The following is a 15532-nucleotide window of genomic DNA, read 5'->3' on the forward strand; positions in this document are numbered from 1 at the left end:
TTATCGGACATCTCTATTTTACATGTTAAACAAAATCATGTTTGTATATTTTATTTTTTCTGGTTTGTTAACAATCTTTCTCGTCATTTTTTTCCTGCAAAATATGATCATTGTCTCTTCCGATCGTCATAGCACTTATCCAGAACCACACTAGGGATCATTTGCTGTTTTCTCTGGTTTGTCCGTCATGGAGCTCACTGAAGGTCCGATTCCAGTACCGGCCCTGGTTTTCAGTCATGTATACTCAAATGCAATTACAAAAGGTGCTCGGCGGTCATGTTAAGAGCGACTTCTGGCGGCTGCTGTGCACGCTTGCATCTGCACTTTGCCCCAAGCTACCACATGAATAGCATCAATCCCGCTTTCTACTACCATGCAGCTTTTAGAGGACAGTATGGAAAGAGGACAGTGATGCTAAATGATGAGAAAAGATGACTTGGAAAAGCAAAAGTGCTCGGTAGGATAGTAGAGACGAGGGTAAAAACAGAGGAAGACAATGAAACTCACCCATCAGTATCTTGGAAGTTGACATTCACTTTCTTTGCAGACCCGAGCAACTCTGAAACACATTTAAAGAGACAAATCGATTACTCTACATTTTTCATAACTGGCCATGATGCATGTGCATTGAATTTTTGTGGCGACTCTGGGAGAGATAAAAAAAAAAAATAAGTGGGGAAAAAACATGAAAAGCAAAACAAATATGACACGTGCTTTCAGGCAGGTCTGGGCCGATAAAACGGTATCTATCGCGATAGACATGTCATCGATATATAAAATAGAAAAATGTGTTCGATAAAACGTTCATTAAATACTAGAGATGTCCGATAATATCGGCCTGCCGTTATTATCGGCCGATAAATGCTTTAAAATGTAATATCGGAAATTATCTGTATCAGTTTTTTTATTATCGGTATCTTTTTTTTTTTTTTTTTTTAAATTAAATCAACATAAAAAAACACAAGATACACTTACAATTAGTGCACCAACCCAAAAAAACCTCCTTAATATCCTGGTTCCTACATTATATATCAATATATATCAATACAGTCTGCAAGGGATACAGTCCGTAAGCACACATGATTGTGCGTGCTGCTGGTCCACTAATAGTACTAACCTTTAACAGTTAATTTTACTCATTTTCATGAATTACTAGTTTCTATTTAACTGTTTTTATATTGTTTTACTTTCTTTTTTATTCAACAAAATGTTTTTAATTTATTTATCTTATTTTATTTAATAAATTTTTTTAAAAAGGACCTTATCTTCACCATACCTGGTTGTCCAAATTAGGCATAATAATGTGTTAATTCCACGACTGTATATATCGGTATCGGTTGATATCGGTATCGGTAATTAAGCGTTGGACAATATCGGAATATCAGATATCAACAAAAAAGCCATTATCGGACATCCCTATTAAATACATATTTTTCTGGTAAAGAGTGAAGCATGGTGAGCCTGCAAAACAGGAAGTGGTCAGTGAGCAATGGTAGGAACTAGGGTTGTCTCGATACCAATATTTTGTATGTATAAATATATTTAGATACTTTTCGATACCTTTCGATACTTTTCTAAATAAAGGGGACCACAAAAAAATTGGCATTATTGGCTTTATTTTAACAAAAAAATCTTAGGGTATATTAAACATATGTTTCTTATTGCAATCGAAGAACAATTTTTTGTCCTTAAATAAAATAGTGAACATACAAGACAACTTGTCTTTTAGTAGTAAGTAAACAAACAAAGGCTCCTAATTAGTCTGCTGACATATAAAGTAAAGTACCCATGACTGTCACACACACACTAGGTGTGGCAAAATGATTCTCTGCATTTGACCCATCACCCTTGATCACCCCCTGGGAGGTGAGGGGAGCAGTGAGCAGCAGCGGTGGCCGCGCCCGGGAATCATTTTTGGTGATTTAACCCCCAATTCCAACCCTTGATACTGAGTGCCAAGCAGGGAGGTAATGAGTCCCATTTTTATAGTCTTTGGTATGACTCGGCCGGGGTTTGAACTCACGACTAGAGATGTCCGATAATATTGGACTGCCGATATTATCGGCCGATAAATGCTTTAAAATGTAATATCAGAAATTATCGGTATCTGTTTCAAAATGATCGGTATCTGTTTCAAAAAGTAAAATGTATGACTTTTTAAAACGCCGCTGTGTACACGGACGTAGGGAGAAGTACAGAGCGCCAATAAACCTTAAAGGAACTGCCTTTGCGTGCCGGCCCAGTCACATAATATCTACGGCTTTTCACAATGCAAGGCATACTAGGTCAACAGCCATACAGGTCACACTGAAGGTAGCCGTATAAATAACTTTAACACTGTTACAAATATGCGCCACACTGTGAACCCACACCAAACAAGAATGACAAACACATTTCCGGAGAACATCCACACCGTAACACAACATAAACACAACAGAACAAATACCCAGAACCCCTTGCAGCACTAACTCTTCCGGGATGCTACAATATTACAAGTCTAAACAGAGAGGCAATGCGGCCACTGCAGCACCTGCAGTGAGCGAGCTCGTCCGAAAGATGGAGCTATAGCACAAACAATAACACAACTAATAAGTGTGTTTGCTTGTTTGATTTTAAACTATGTACTTTATAGCCGGCCGTCAGTGAAGAAAAATCCATAAATTTGCCTATGAAAAAAGTTACGGCTTATTGTCTAAAGTAGATTAATAATTGTTTGGAGAAAATATTACAATTGAAAATGTAAAAGCCGAATTAGCTTTTCCAAACCTGTTTTAAAATGGTTCTATTATAATTTATATAGCCAATAATATATTTTGTACATTATCGTGATATATACTGCCATATAGATTTTAGGCCATTAACGCCCATCCCTAATAGACAGTCCCATTATAATGTGTTTATAAGCCTGGGCGGTCCAAATATGACAGTATAGAAAAACACTGCAATGCGGTTGTCATTGCTGATGTTTATGTTATCACCATTTTGTTTTCACTTTTACCTTGGTTCGCTAGCAGGGACTTAAAACCAGGACGCTACTTCCACTTCCTCGGGGCATGGATGCAAGGCAAGCTTACATTAGCTATGAATCACCACTCATTTCCTGCGGCGTGACTTCTCAGGATGACAAAACCAGTGTATAAGTGAAAGAAGATTATATAATTCTCTACTCATCTGCAACAGTGCACCAACGAAAAAACAACCTGAGATATCCTAAAAAGAACAAAAAGTCAGCAAAAATGTGTTTTTTTTAGTAAATATACTATATTATACTTTTAAAAAAAACTAGAATAAACACTGACTCCTTTTTGTAGTAAAATGGTTGCTTTTGAAGAACCACCAACTGACCTGCTTTTTGTTGTTTCTGACTGCTTTTACTGTAGGTCACGTAAATGTGACCCGACTTTTACATAATACCACACTTAGCATGCAGATGGTGTCGCATTATTAAATATGTCTGTCTCTTTTGGATTGTGCAATAGATTTCCGACATGTTTTCTGCTCAAACACACACACACACACACACACACACACACACACACACACACACACACACACACACACACACACACACACGCACACACACATTCTTGTATTTGTTACCTTCTTGAGACGAACCGAAAAATGCCTGCCTGTTTAGGACCACCCTTTCTAGATATATAAAGATTTGTATCTACAACATTAATAATATCTACATACTATGCCAATATAAAAAAAGCTTGTTGTGAAAAATGAGTTGGAATTTCACAAAAAAAAGGTCACAATTTCACAAGAAAAACGTAGAATTTTGGCAGTGTTATAATAAAAGTCGTAATTTTACTCAAAGCAAGTCCAAATTTTACAAGAAAAACTGAACATTTGTGCAATATTATGATAAAAGTTGGATTTTTACTCAATAACAGTCGCAATTTTACAAGAAAAGCTTAACATTTTGGCAATTTTATGAAAAGAGTCGTAGTTTTACTCGACAAAAGTCACAATTTTACAAGAAAACTTTAAAATGTTGGCAATGTAATAATAATAATCTGAATTTTACCAGGCAAAATTATGACAAAAGTCATAATTTTACTAAAAAAATGTCACTATTTTACAAGAACAACAAAAAAATTGGCAATATTGTGATAAAAGTCACAATTTTATATGACAAATGTCACCATTTTGCATTAAAAAGTAATAATTTTAAATAAAAAAGTAATAATTTAACTAGAAAATATTGCAATATTAAAGAAACAGAAAGAATATGAGAAATTGTTCCCAATTTCATAAGAAAAAAGTCCACACATTGTGAGAAAAAGACTGCTTTTAGTTAATTTTTTGGGGGGGGAATTTTTTGTTTGGAATTGTTTTTTAATTTTCATTATTTACTTCAAGTTATTACAGTATGTCTCTATATACATATTTATTAAATTTTTTAAATACATTTTCTGTTTTGTTGTTTTGCAACCTGTCAGTTTTAGTTTAGTTTTTGCGTAGCCTTCCCTATGCCTCGATGCCCTTCTAAACGGTACTCGTTTTTTGTTTGTCTTTGTCAATACATTGAATAGTTATTTACCTGCACATTGCATCTTGGGGAAAAAACTAGTAATCGCCGTCATGCAACCCGAGCGTCACAATGTTACTGCATACCTCAGCAGCCATATTAGGAGCCTTTGTTTGCTTACTACAAGTTGTCTAGAATCTTATTTTATGACAACATTCTTCTTTGATTGCAATAAGAAACACATTTAAAGTATCATATGATTTTCTCCTAAAATAAAGCCAATAATAAAAATATTTACAAGAAAAACTGAACATTTGTGCAATATTATGATAAAAGTTGGATTTTTACTCAATAACAATCGCAATTTTACAAGAAAAGCTTAAAATTTTGGCAATTTTATGAAAGGAGTCGTAATTTTACTCGACAAAAGTCACAATTTTACAAGAACACTTTAAAATGTTGGCAATGTTATAATAATAATCGGAATTTTACTTGGCAAAATTACGACAAATGTCACCGTTTAACAAGAACAACAAAAAAATTGGCAGTATTGTGATAAAACTCTGAATTTTATATGACAAATGTCACCATTTTGCATTAAAAAGTAATAATTTTACATAGGGATGTGTGTGTGTGTGTGCAGTAAATCTCCACCTATGGAAGACAGACTATTTGGATCTTTGACAGGCCCTGTTGGAGATATTTAAAACCCTGCAAGTAGAGATGATATTATCGGCCGATAAATGCTTTAAAATGTGATATCGGAAATTATCGGTTTCAAAATTATCGGTATCGGTTTCAAGAAGTAAAATGTATGACTTTTTAAAACGCCGCTGTGTACACGGACGTAGGGAGACGTACAGAGCGCCAATAAACCTTAAAGGCACTGCCTTTGCGTGCCGGCCCAATCACATAATATCTACGGCTTTTCACACACACAAGTGAATGCAAGCCATACTTGGTCAACAGCCATACAGGTCACACTGAGGGCGACCGTATGAACAACTTTAACACTGTTACAAATATGCGCCACACTGTGAACCCACACCAAACAAGAATGACAAACACATTTCAGGAGAACATCCGCACCGTAACACAACATAAACACAACAGAACAAATACCCAAAACCCCTTGCAGCACTAACTCTTCCGGGACGCTACAATATACACCCCCCGCTACCCCCTATCCCTCAACCCCACCCTTTCCCTCCACAACCCCGCCCACCTCAACCTCCTCATGCTCTCTCAGGGAGAGCATGTCCCAAATTCCAAGCTGTTGTTTTGAGGCATGTTAAAAAAAATAATGCACTTTGTGACTTCAATAATAAATATGGCAGTGCCATGTTGGCATTTTTTTCCATAACGTGAGTTGATTTATTTTGGAAAACCTTGTTACATTGTTTAATGCATCCAGCGGGGCATCACAACAAAATTAGGCATAATAATGTGTTAATTCCACAACTGTATATATCGGCAAAAAAGCCATTATCGGACATCTCTAATTTTACATTAAAACAGTTATAATTTTACGAGAAAATATTGCAATATTACAGAAACAGAAAGAATATGAGAAATTGTTCCCAATTTTGTAAAAAAAAAGTCGACACATTGTGAGAAAAAGGCTGCTTTTAGTTAATTTTTTTAATTTGTTGTTGGTAATTGGTTTTTACTCTTCATTATTTACTTCAAGTTATTACAGTATGTCTCTATATACATATTTATATATTTATTGTAATTAATTTTGGCCAACGGGGGCGCATTTAAATTTCTTACACACACTTGTTATTAGATATGGTGGCCAGAAGGGGAGCACTTCAAATTTCTACACACACTTGTTATTTCATATGTTGACCAGAGGGGGAGCACTTTTAAAACCGACACACAGTCAATTTGAAAAATCCCTCCTTTTTGGGACCACCCTAGTTTTGATAGATTTCACCACCAGGGGTGCACACGAGACATTCTCTATTAGATGCAATTGCTTTCCGTATTTTGGGAACATGATTTCGGTCCTGACTGGTTCACCTGTCCTCATATGGAAGGTACTTTTCCTTGTTGGTGTCTCAAGAAGAGTAGAAATACAAGAACGCGCACACACACACACACACACACACACACACACACACACACACACACACACACACACACACACACACACACACACACACACACACACACACACACACACACACACCCTGTGGGGTGCAGGAAGTAGTACAGTCACTCTATTGTAGAGGAGACAGCTCCCAGCACCACTGCAAGAAGAACATTGATTTCCTCACTGGTTATTTATGGCTGCTTATTGCATGGATTCACACACACACATACACACACACACACACCCACACCCACACGACAAAAACGAACCTTAAACCAGCACCTATTATTACTAATGTGGCTTGAAAAAGGTCAAATGCAAAGAAATACGCATGTCATTTTTGGGACATCACTGACAATGTTGGCCTCTTTCCACCCAAAACATACACGGACATCCCTTCCTTCTCATTACTAAAAAGTTATGTTATACCGAAAAGTGTTATTTCTGTGAAAAATGGCTCCGTTCATGTCAAAATGTGCTGTAGTACTGTTGTGTAACTCATTTATAATTGCTAAGCAGCAACAAGATAACTACTGTCTCGTTACACGGCACCAAACAGTAACTTCCTGTTCAGTGCGAAGCAAGCTTCAAAATAAAACAATGGCGGTATTAACCTGGATTCTACCCTAACAACTAACACATTTCTTTTACTTAAAAAAAATGTTTTGGATTGTTAGCCATCGGAAATTAACATCTCTGTCATACAAGTGTGTAAAATATCAGAAAAAGCAAAATAAAAGCATCCAATTGAGAAAAAACGGCCATGCTTTTTATGTCTCTGGCAAAAGCCACAAGTAAGTGTGCAAGCAGCTGCTTAACATGACAGGGTCCACTGTTGAAGTCAGTGTTTCGTAACCATAGGGCCGGGGCACATTTTTGGTCCGTGAGCACCCCCTAAAGTAAACAGAAGCTTCAATCAATCAATTAATCAAAGTTTATTAACATAGCCCTTAATCACAAATGCCTCAAAGGGCTGCGTAAGTCATAGAGAAGTTTCTTAAGGGCAAAAATTATGACTAAAGTGGTGAAGCTTTATTTTCATTTGCAATTTGATTTTGACAGTTTATTAGAGAAATAAACATATATTATTATTATTAGTTTGCAGATAATTAATTTATTTTAGCACTGTCTAATTGTATATACACTTATTTTTCAAAATGTTTTCTTTTGTAGTATATTTGATGATTTATTTTTGTAATCAGCCTGACCTAAGCCTTGATAATAATTTTTGTGATTAATTAACACATGCTTTCATATCATTTTACATTGTTTATCCAGTTAAACTACAAATACCGTAAATTCCGGTCTATAAGTCACTACTTGTTTCCTACACTTTGAACCCAGCGGCTTAAAAGACGGTGCAGCTAATTTATGGATTTTTCTTCGATGACGGCCATAATAAAAAATAGTTAAAGAAACTACACGGAGAATGTGTTTTATTGTTTGTGCTATGGCACCATCTTTTCTGCAGAGTCCTTTCATACAAGAAGAAGAATTGTCATTCAGTCTTCCAGCCGTCCATAGCGGGGCTACTCATATATTCATCACTCTAAGCAACATTTGTAAGTTTCACAATATAAACCAAAAATTTTTATACTTACTAAACTGTCTGTAGGAGTGTTTTCATGCATATTTGCATGTGCTATCGTAATGTAATGACGCTAGCGTTGTTAGGATTGGCTAATACGTTTCCGAGTGTCTGTGTTAGTATTATTAACTTACAACGGCATTCTTTTTGTATTGTTTCAGTTTCACAAATTTCTCAGTAAATTTACCAAAACGTCACTGTGGAGTTATTGAGTCTGTTTAGTTGATTGGAGAGCCAGCTACAATAGCAAATTAAATTAAAATTAAAATTATTATTATACTGAATGACAATTCTTCTTCTTGTTGAAATCCCGACCGGTAAATGAAAGGACTCTGCAGCACCTGCAGTGAGCGAACTCGTCCAAAAGATGGTGCCATAGCACAAACAATAAAACACATTCTCCATGTATTTTCTTTAACTGTTTTTTATTATGGCCGTCATCGAAGAAAAATCCATAAATTAGCCGCACCGTTTTTAAAGCCGCTGGGGTTCAAAGTGTAGGAAACAAGTAGCGACTTATAGACCGGAATTTACGGTATTTGTAGTTTAACTGGATAAACAATGTCAAATGATATGAAAGCATGTGTTAATTAACCACAACAATTATTATCAAGGTTAGGTCAGGCTGATTACAAAAATAAATCATCAAATATACTACAAAAGAAGGGACTCCTAAAAATAAGCGTACATACAATTACACAGTGCTAAAATAAAATTCACCAAAACGTCACCCTGGAGTTATTGAGTCTGTTTAGTTGATTAGAGAGCTAGCTACAATAGCAAATTAAATTAAAATTAAAATTATTATTTTAATATTAATATTAATATTTAATTTTTATATTTAATATTTTATTATAATAAAAGTATTATTATTAAAATTAAATTAGCTACAGCTAATGGGTCCATGATGATGACTTCTGTTTTGTTTGATCAATCGTTTTACTGCCATGTTACAGGTATGGTTTGTGTGAAAATAAACTTCTACAATATTTTTCTGGATAAATAACTCATTTCGCAAAGTACATACAGTATCTGCAGTTTATAGTCCGGTGCGGCTAGTATATGGAAAACAATATTTTTTTCCTTAAAATTTAGTGGGTGTGGCTAATAAACCGGTGCGCTCTACAGTCCGGAAAATACGGTAGGTTAGATATAATTATTGAATACGATTCAAATCAAGATTACGATTACTAAATAAGTGTTAATATTTGGGTTGGCCCCGGTCACCTATGTAGTGGAAAAGTTGGGCCCCGAGGCTGGTATAAGCTATACTATATATTCAAAGAAGGTGTCAGATGATGTGACATACTTGTCAACCGCCACCATATTTTCAAAATGATTCAACAGACTAACTAGACTCGACAAAGCCACCGGACCAGTACACGCATTTCATTGCACCAGCTGGCAGAGATACATTTAATCCAACTAAAATGCATCCAGAGCTGTGTTGACTCTGGTAGGATCAAGTGTGCTACCAATAATACGTCAGCAGCAAACACAGAGAACACAAAACTGTGTGCAGAGACACTTCATTGCAGAGTCCAAGTGGCCTTAAATGCACCGCCATAGCTTGGTTTCCAGCTCAATCTGTGTCCTGCTAGAGCTCTTGAGTTGTTAAAGTTGAATTATTAACACATTACAGTAAAATATCAAATAATATTATTTAGCTCATTCACGTAAGAGACTAGACGTATAAGATTTCATGGGATTTAGCGATTAGGAGTGACAGATTGTTTGGTAAACGTATAGCATGTTCTATATGTTATAGTTATTTGAATGACTCTTACCATAATATGTTACGTTAACATACCAGGCACGTTCTCAGTTGGTTATTTATGCCTCATATAACGTACACTTATTCAGCCTGTTGTTCACTATTCTTTATTTATTTTAAATTGCCTTTCAAATGTCTATTCTTGGTGTTGGGTTCTATCAAATAAATTTCCCCCAAAAATGCGACTTATACTCCAGTGCGACTTATATATGTTTTTTTCCTTCTTTATTATGCATTTTCGGCCGGTGCGACTTATACTCCGAAAAATACGGTACTCATACATGGCAGAGAGGAAACAGGTCCACCTAAACTAAAAGACTGCTTGCAGTTCCAGGAGCAACAATAAAATCACTAGGATGGTGCAGACCTCCGCCAGGTCCTACCTTCCATTAGTAAAAAAAAGTCCTGAATCCGGATCACTCCAAAATATAATCGCTTGTTCCTTATCCCATTTCTGACATTTCTTGAAATTTTGATATAAATCTGCTTGTCATTTTTTGAGATATCTGTAGCAGAATGAACGAAGCGGAGTGAACCCTCTTGTCAGTCCTCCACGGTCTTTGTCTCTGTGGGTGGAGGCGGGCCATCCAGCGTACACACACAATGTAACGTAGTAGGGCTGGGCGATATATCGACATACTCGATATATCGCGGCTTTGTCTCTGTGCGATATAGAAAATGACTACACTACCGTTCAAAAGTTTGGGGTCACATTGAAATGTCCTTATTTTTGAAGGAAAAGCACTGTACTTTTCAATGAAGATAACTTTAAACTAGTCTTAACTTTAAAGAAATACACTCTATACATTGCTAATGTGGTAAATGACTATTCTAGCTGCAAATGTCTGGTTTTTGGTGCAATAGCTACATAGGTGTATAGAGGCCCATTTCCAGCAACTATCACTCCAGTGTTCTAATGGTACAATGTGTTTGCTCATTGGCTCAGAAGGCTAATTGATGATTAGAAAACCCTTGTGCAATCATGTTCACACATCTGAAAACAGTTTAGCTCGTTACAGAAGCTACAAAACTGACCTTCCTTTGAGCAGATTGAGTTTCTGGAGCATCACATTTGTGGGGTCAATTAAACGCTCAAAATGGCCAGAAAAAGAGAACTTTCATCTGAAACTCGACAGTCTATTCTTGTTTTTAGAAATGAAAGCTATTCCACAAAATTGTTTGGGTGACCCCAAACTTTTGAACGGTACTGTACATCGTGATATTCGAGTACACGTTCTCACGCAGTTGCTTTTAGCTGCGGGCATTACACTACATGTGTTTCCCACTCTTTCTTGTCTCTCCTTCTCACAGAGACATAAATAAGCGCACCTTCTTACATACGTCACGTGTGCAACGTCACACGCCCTCCCCGAGCAGAGAGGTAGCTACATGGGTAACATTAGCTGTGATGCTAACGGTGCGTTGCGAGTGGTAATACGAGAGAGAGAGAAGGTGCGATCCATGAGTGAGATCGGCCGATACCAATACGGATCACATGTATTAAATGTGCATTTTTAAATGTATATAAGTACCGTAAATTCTGGACTATAAGTAGCTACTTTTTTCCTACACTTTGAACCCTGCGGTTTAAAAAAAACTGTGCGACTAATTTAGGGATTTTTCTTCGATGAGTGCCGTAGTGAAAATAGTTAAATAAATAAAAAAACAAGCAAATACCCGGATAAGGTGTTTTATGGTTTGTGCTATAGCGCCATCTTTTGGACGCATATTTTCTCTTTAAGAAACAACATACCCCAATCTAAAATTGTATAAACACTGTGTTTAATGTTTCTTCTGCCAATAAAGTATGTGTCTATTTATTTAATCACGTTATTCAATAAATATTATTAAAAAATACGTGCTTTGCGGATGCCAACACTGTTACTGACAATTTTTGCTCGATATTTTCAAGATAATTTCATGATTTTGATGATTATATTCAGGATATAACCAAAATAATATCATGAACTATCCAATAATATATAAATACATTATAAGTAGGGATGTTCCGAATTGATACTGATACTGATCATGAGTGAGATCGGCCGATACCAATACCGATCACGTGTATTAACTGTGCATTTTTAAATGTATTTATGGACACGGGTACCGACCACAAATACCGATTTATGGATACCGATTGGTGACCGATCGATCGACACATCCCTAATTATAAGACATTGTAACAATATCGACAAAATGATACCAGCATTTGAGCAAAATAAAGTAGAGAAAGCGTAAACAAAAAGAAACTTACAGTATTACCCTATCAAAACAAACACACACAACAGTGATTCTCAAACCGAGGTACGCCAAAAAATAACCTGATTAAATATTCAAACACAGTGTTACCGTTCAAACTGTGTGTAATGTTACAGTGACCAAAACTATTGAATATGCTTGTTAAACAAAACCTCTGCCTTGTTTTTAATGAATACTGAGGTCTACTGCGCTACTGTATTTTAACGTTACTTATTATATATTGGTTAGAAAACTGTTGATGTTTGGATTATTCCCCAATTCCCTAGGAAACACGGACATTAACCACAGTGTAAACATGTTATGAAAAAATGAAAGGAAGCTTTCCAGGAATACAAAACCTTGTTTAAAAAATGCTCTTGCTTAAATACAATACTGGAGGCAAGCAACTTTGTAAGTAAGATAAAGTTAATTCAAAATGTTAAACCCCTAGGGGGTTTGGAGATGTGCCTGCCTGACTGGCAAACAGCCTGGAGAGAGGAAAAAAAAGGCTTCAGAAGAAACAAGTGGCTTATGTAAGCCCATATAAATAAATAAAAAAACTGAAAGAACGCATTATGCTTTGTAAATGGAATGTAAAATCAAGGTTTTTCACCTTTCAATATATTTTCCGAAGTAGGTAGTGAAAAATAAATGGACTGTCAATATATACACACAAAGGGCCTGGTTTGCCAAGATCCAAAAAGTGCTTAAAATTGTGTGTGCAATCTATGAAATGGCTTGTACTATTAGTGGGTGTGTTGCAGCTGATCTACCAAGACAACGTACAAAAAAAAAAGAAGTGCAAAAGCAGACCGCCCTATTTACATGAGCTTTTTGCATGTAAAACCGCCCGTCACCATGGAGACACTCATTTCCTCCCACATTTATGGCTGCATACATAACCTGTGGCATGCCATGCTGGTGACATGCAGCACACAAATATAATATGAACCACCTTTTCTGGGCTAAATGGAGCTATAACTAGACACCATAACCTATTTTAGGCTGAAATTGAAAGAAAATGCATATTGTATTTTTTCATATAATAAAACAAACATTAAAAAAAAAAAATATATATACAAAAAAAAATATATATATATACAGTACAGGCCAAAGGTTTGGACACACCTTCTCATTCAATGCATTTTCTTTATTTTCATGACTATTTACATTGTAGATTGTCACTGAAGGCATCAAAACTATGAATGAACACATGTGGAGTTATGTACTTAACAAAAAAAGGTGAAATAACTGAAAACATGTTTTATATTCTAGTTTCTTCAAAATAGCCACCCTTTGCTCTGATTACTGTTTTGCACACTCTTGGCATTCTCTCGATGAGCTTCAAGAGGTAGTCACCTGAAATGGTTGTCACTCCCACAGGTGTGCTTGAAGCTCATGGATGATGATATTACGGACCGTAGCTGGTGAAATCCCTAAATTCCTTGCAATAGCTGGTTGAGAAAGGTTTTTTTTAAACTGGTGCAACAATTTGCTCCAGTGTTGTTTTCGTCGACGATGACGAAATCATTTCGTTGACGCCACTTTTTTTCATGACGATAACGAGACGGTGACGAGATAAGCATGTCTCTCTGATGACGAAAACATGACGAGAGGTGTGTGAGTTTTCGTTGACGAGACGAGAACGGACGAAAATGTTAGTGGGTAATCTGTCAGACGTTTAAAATGCATGACATTTCTGTTTTGCTGCATTCTATCCTTGTTTGGTCACGCCCACCAACCGGCGTGCAGCGCACAACGTGCTCAACACGTCAGACTGTTGTTACTCATCAGGCAATGGACGTGATGGCGGCGGCAGTTTCAACACAGGGGCTCGGTGGTCGCAAACGTAGAGACGACATATGGGTGTATTTTAAATATAACCCAGCAGATAATAAAACAGAGTGTATTGTGAAGGAAGACGGTGACAAATGTGGCCACAAAATATGCGGAAAAAATACGACCAACCTTAAGCGGCACCTTAAGGTTCGCCACAAGGATATTTTTTCGAAGGTAAGTTACAAATGCTGTTAACATAATCGATAAATGTCATAGTAAGCTAATACATTAGTACGTTTTCCACATACTTCTGGCGCAAATGGGCTGATAACTTCAGGCTAAAGTTAGCTTTTGTTACGCTACACGTCAATTCATTATGTGTGTGTTACTTTAGCAGCATGTTTAGCCATGTTTTTCATTCAGTGACGGTGTGGTTATCTCTTTGTGAGTACGTTCTGTCAGCACGTAACTTGATATGTTAAACTGACTGTTAAATTGACTTTTCATCGACTAAAACTAGACTAAAACCCTTTTGAGTTTTCGTCGACTAAAACTATCACATATAAAAGTGACTAAAATGTGACTAAAACTAATAAGCATTTAGTCGAAAAGACTAAGACTAAATGTAAGATGGTTGTCAAAAACAACATTGATTTGCTCACGCATGTGTTGACAAAGTGGTGACCCCTCGCCCCATCCTTGTTTGTGAATGACTGAGCATTTCATGGAATCTACTTTTATACCCAATCATGGCACCCACCTGTTCCCAATTTGCCTGTTCACCTGTGGGATGTTCCAAATAAGTGTTTGATGAGCTTTCCTCAACTTTATCAGTATTTATTGCCACCTTTCCCAACTTCTTTGTCACGTGTTGCTGGCATCAAATTCTAAAGTTAATGATTATTTGCAAAAAAAAAAATGTTTATCAGTTTGAACATCAATATGTTGTCTTTGTAGCATATTCAACTGAATATGGGTTGAAAATGATTTGCTAATCATTGTATTCCGTTTATATTTACATCTAACACAATTTCCCAACTCCTATTGGAAACGGGGGTTTGTATATTGTGCATATTCATGAAGCTAAATAAACCACTTGCGCTCTTTATTCTGCTCACTTTAAGAGACACAACCCTCTGTGCACAAGTTTAGTAGCTATTAAGTTTGCACGTGTTTTAAAACACACAAACCTTTAGTGGATCAAAACCACAATGTATGAAACATTTGTGGCTTCATGGCGTCACCAACATTTATTTTGACATATTGCACAGACTCACTTTGGGAAAGTACTCGTAACAACACTACTTTTGTTCGTCTTGTTTCATTTAAGTGGGACACACCCCCTTCCATAACACACACTCCCTTTTTAGACCTTCAGCCCGCTGCTCCCGGTCTCTCCAACTTTCTGCTCTGGACTTGTCTTTCCCTGGCAGTGAGGGTGGAAAATAGTGTGCTGCAGTCTGGGAAAAGCTGAAAGTGGACCTTTTGGCGTGACCCTGATCAGTCAGTCCTCCATTCTCCTGCTCTGACGAGTCCTTCATCCACCTCTGTTTATGTGTCCTCGTTTTTGCCCTC

At 36.6% G+C, this 15532-nt stretch overlaps 2 protein-coding genes across 9 annotated transcripts in view; one reads left to right on the top strand and one right to left on the bottom strand.

Annotated features, from left to right (window-relative positions):
* The window catches only part of caskin1 (CASK interacting protein 1), a 275600-nt gene that overhangs the window by 144187 nt on the left and 115881 nt on the right, over positions 1-15532 (bottom strand). For all 5 annotated transcript variants that reach the window (XM_062036952.1, XM_062036950.1, XM_062036951.1 and 2 more), the window contains exon 2: positions 508-559. In XM_062036952.1, coding sequence (XP_061892936.1) covers positions 508-559 — 52 coding nt within the window. The remainder of the gene's footprint in view (positions 1-507; positions 560-15532) is intronic.
* LOC133642635 (phosphoribosyl pyrophosphate synthase-associated protein 2) overlaps positions 1-15532 on the top strand; it is a 327925-nt gene that overhangs the window by 139811 nt on the left and 172582 nt on the right. The window lies entirely within an intron of this gene.

This window comes from Entelurus aequoreus, linkage group LG25 (genome assembly GCF_033978785.1).
Source record: "Entelurus aequoreus isolate RoL-2023_Sb linkage group LG25, RoL_Eaeq_v1.1, whole genome shotgun sequence".
NCBI lineage: Eukaryota > Metazoa > Chordata > Actinopteri > Syngnathiformes > Syngnathidae > Entelurus > Entelurus aequoreus.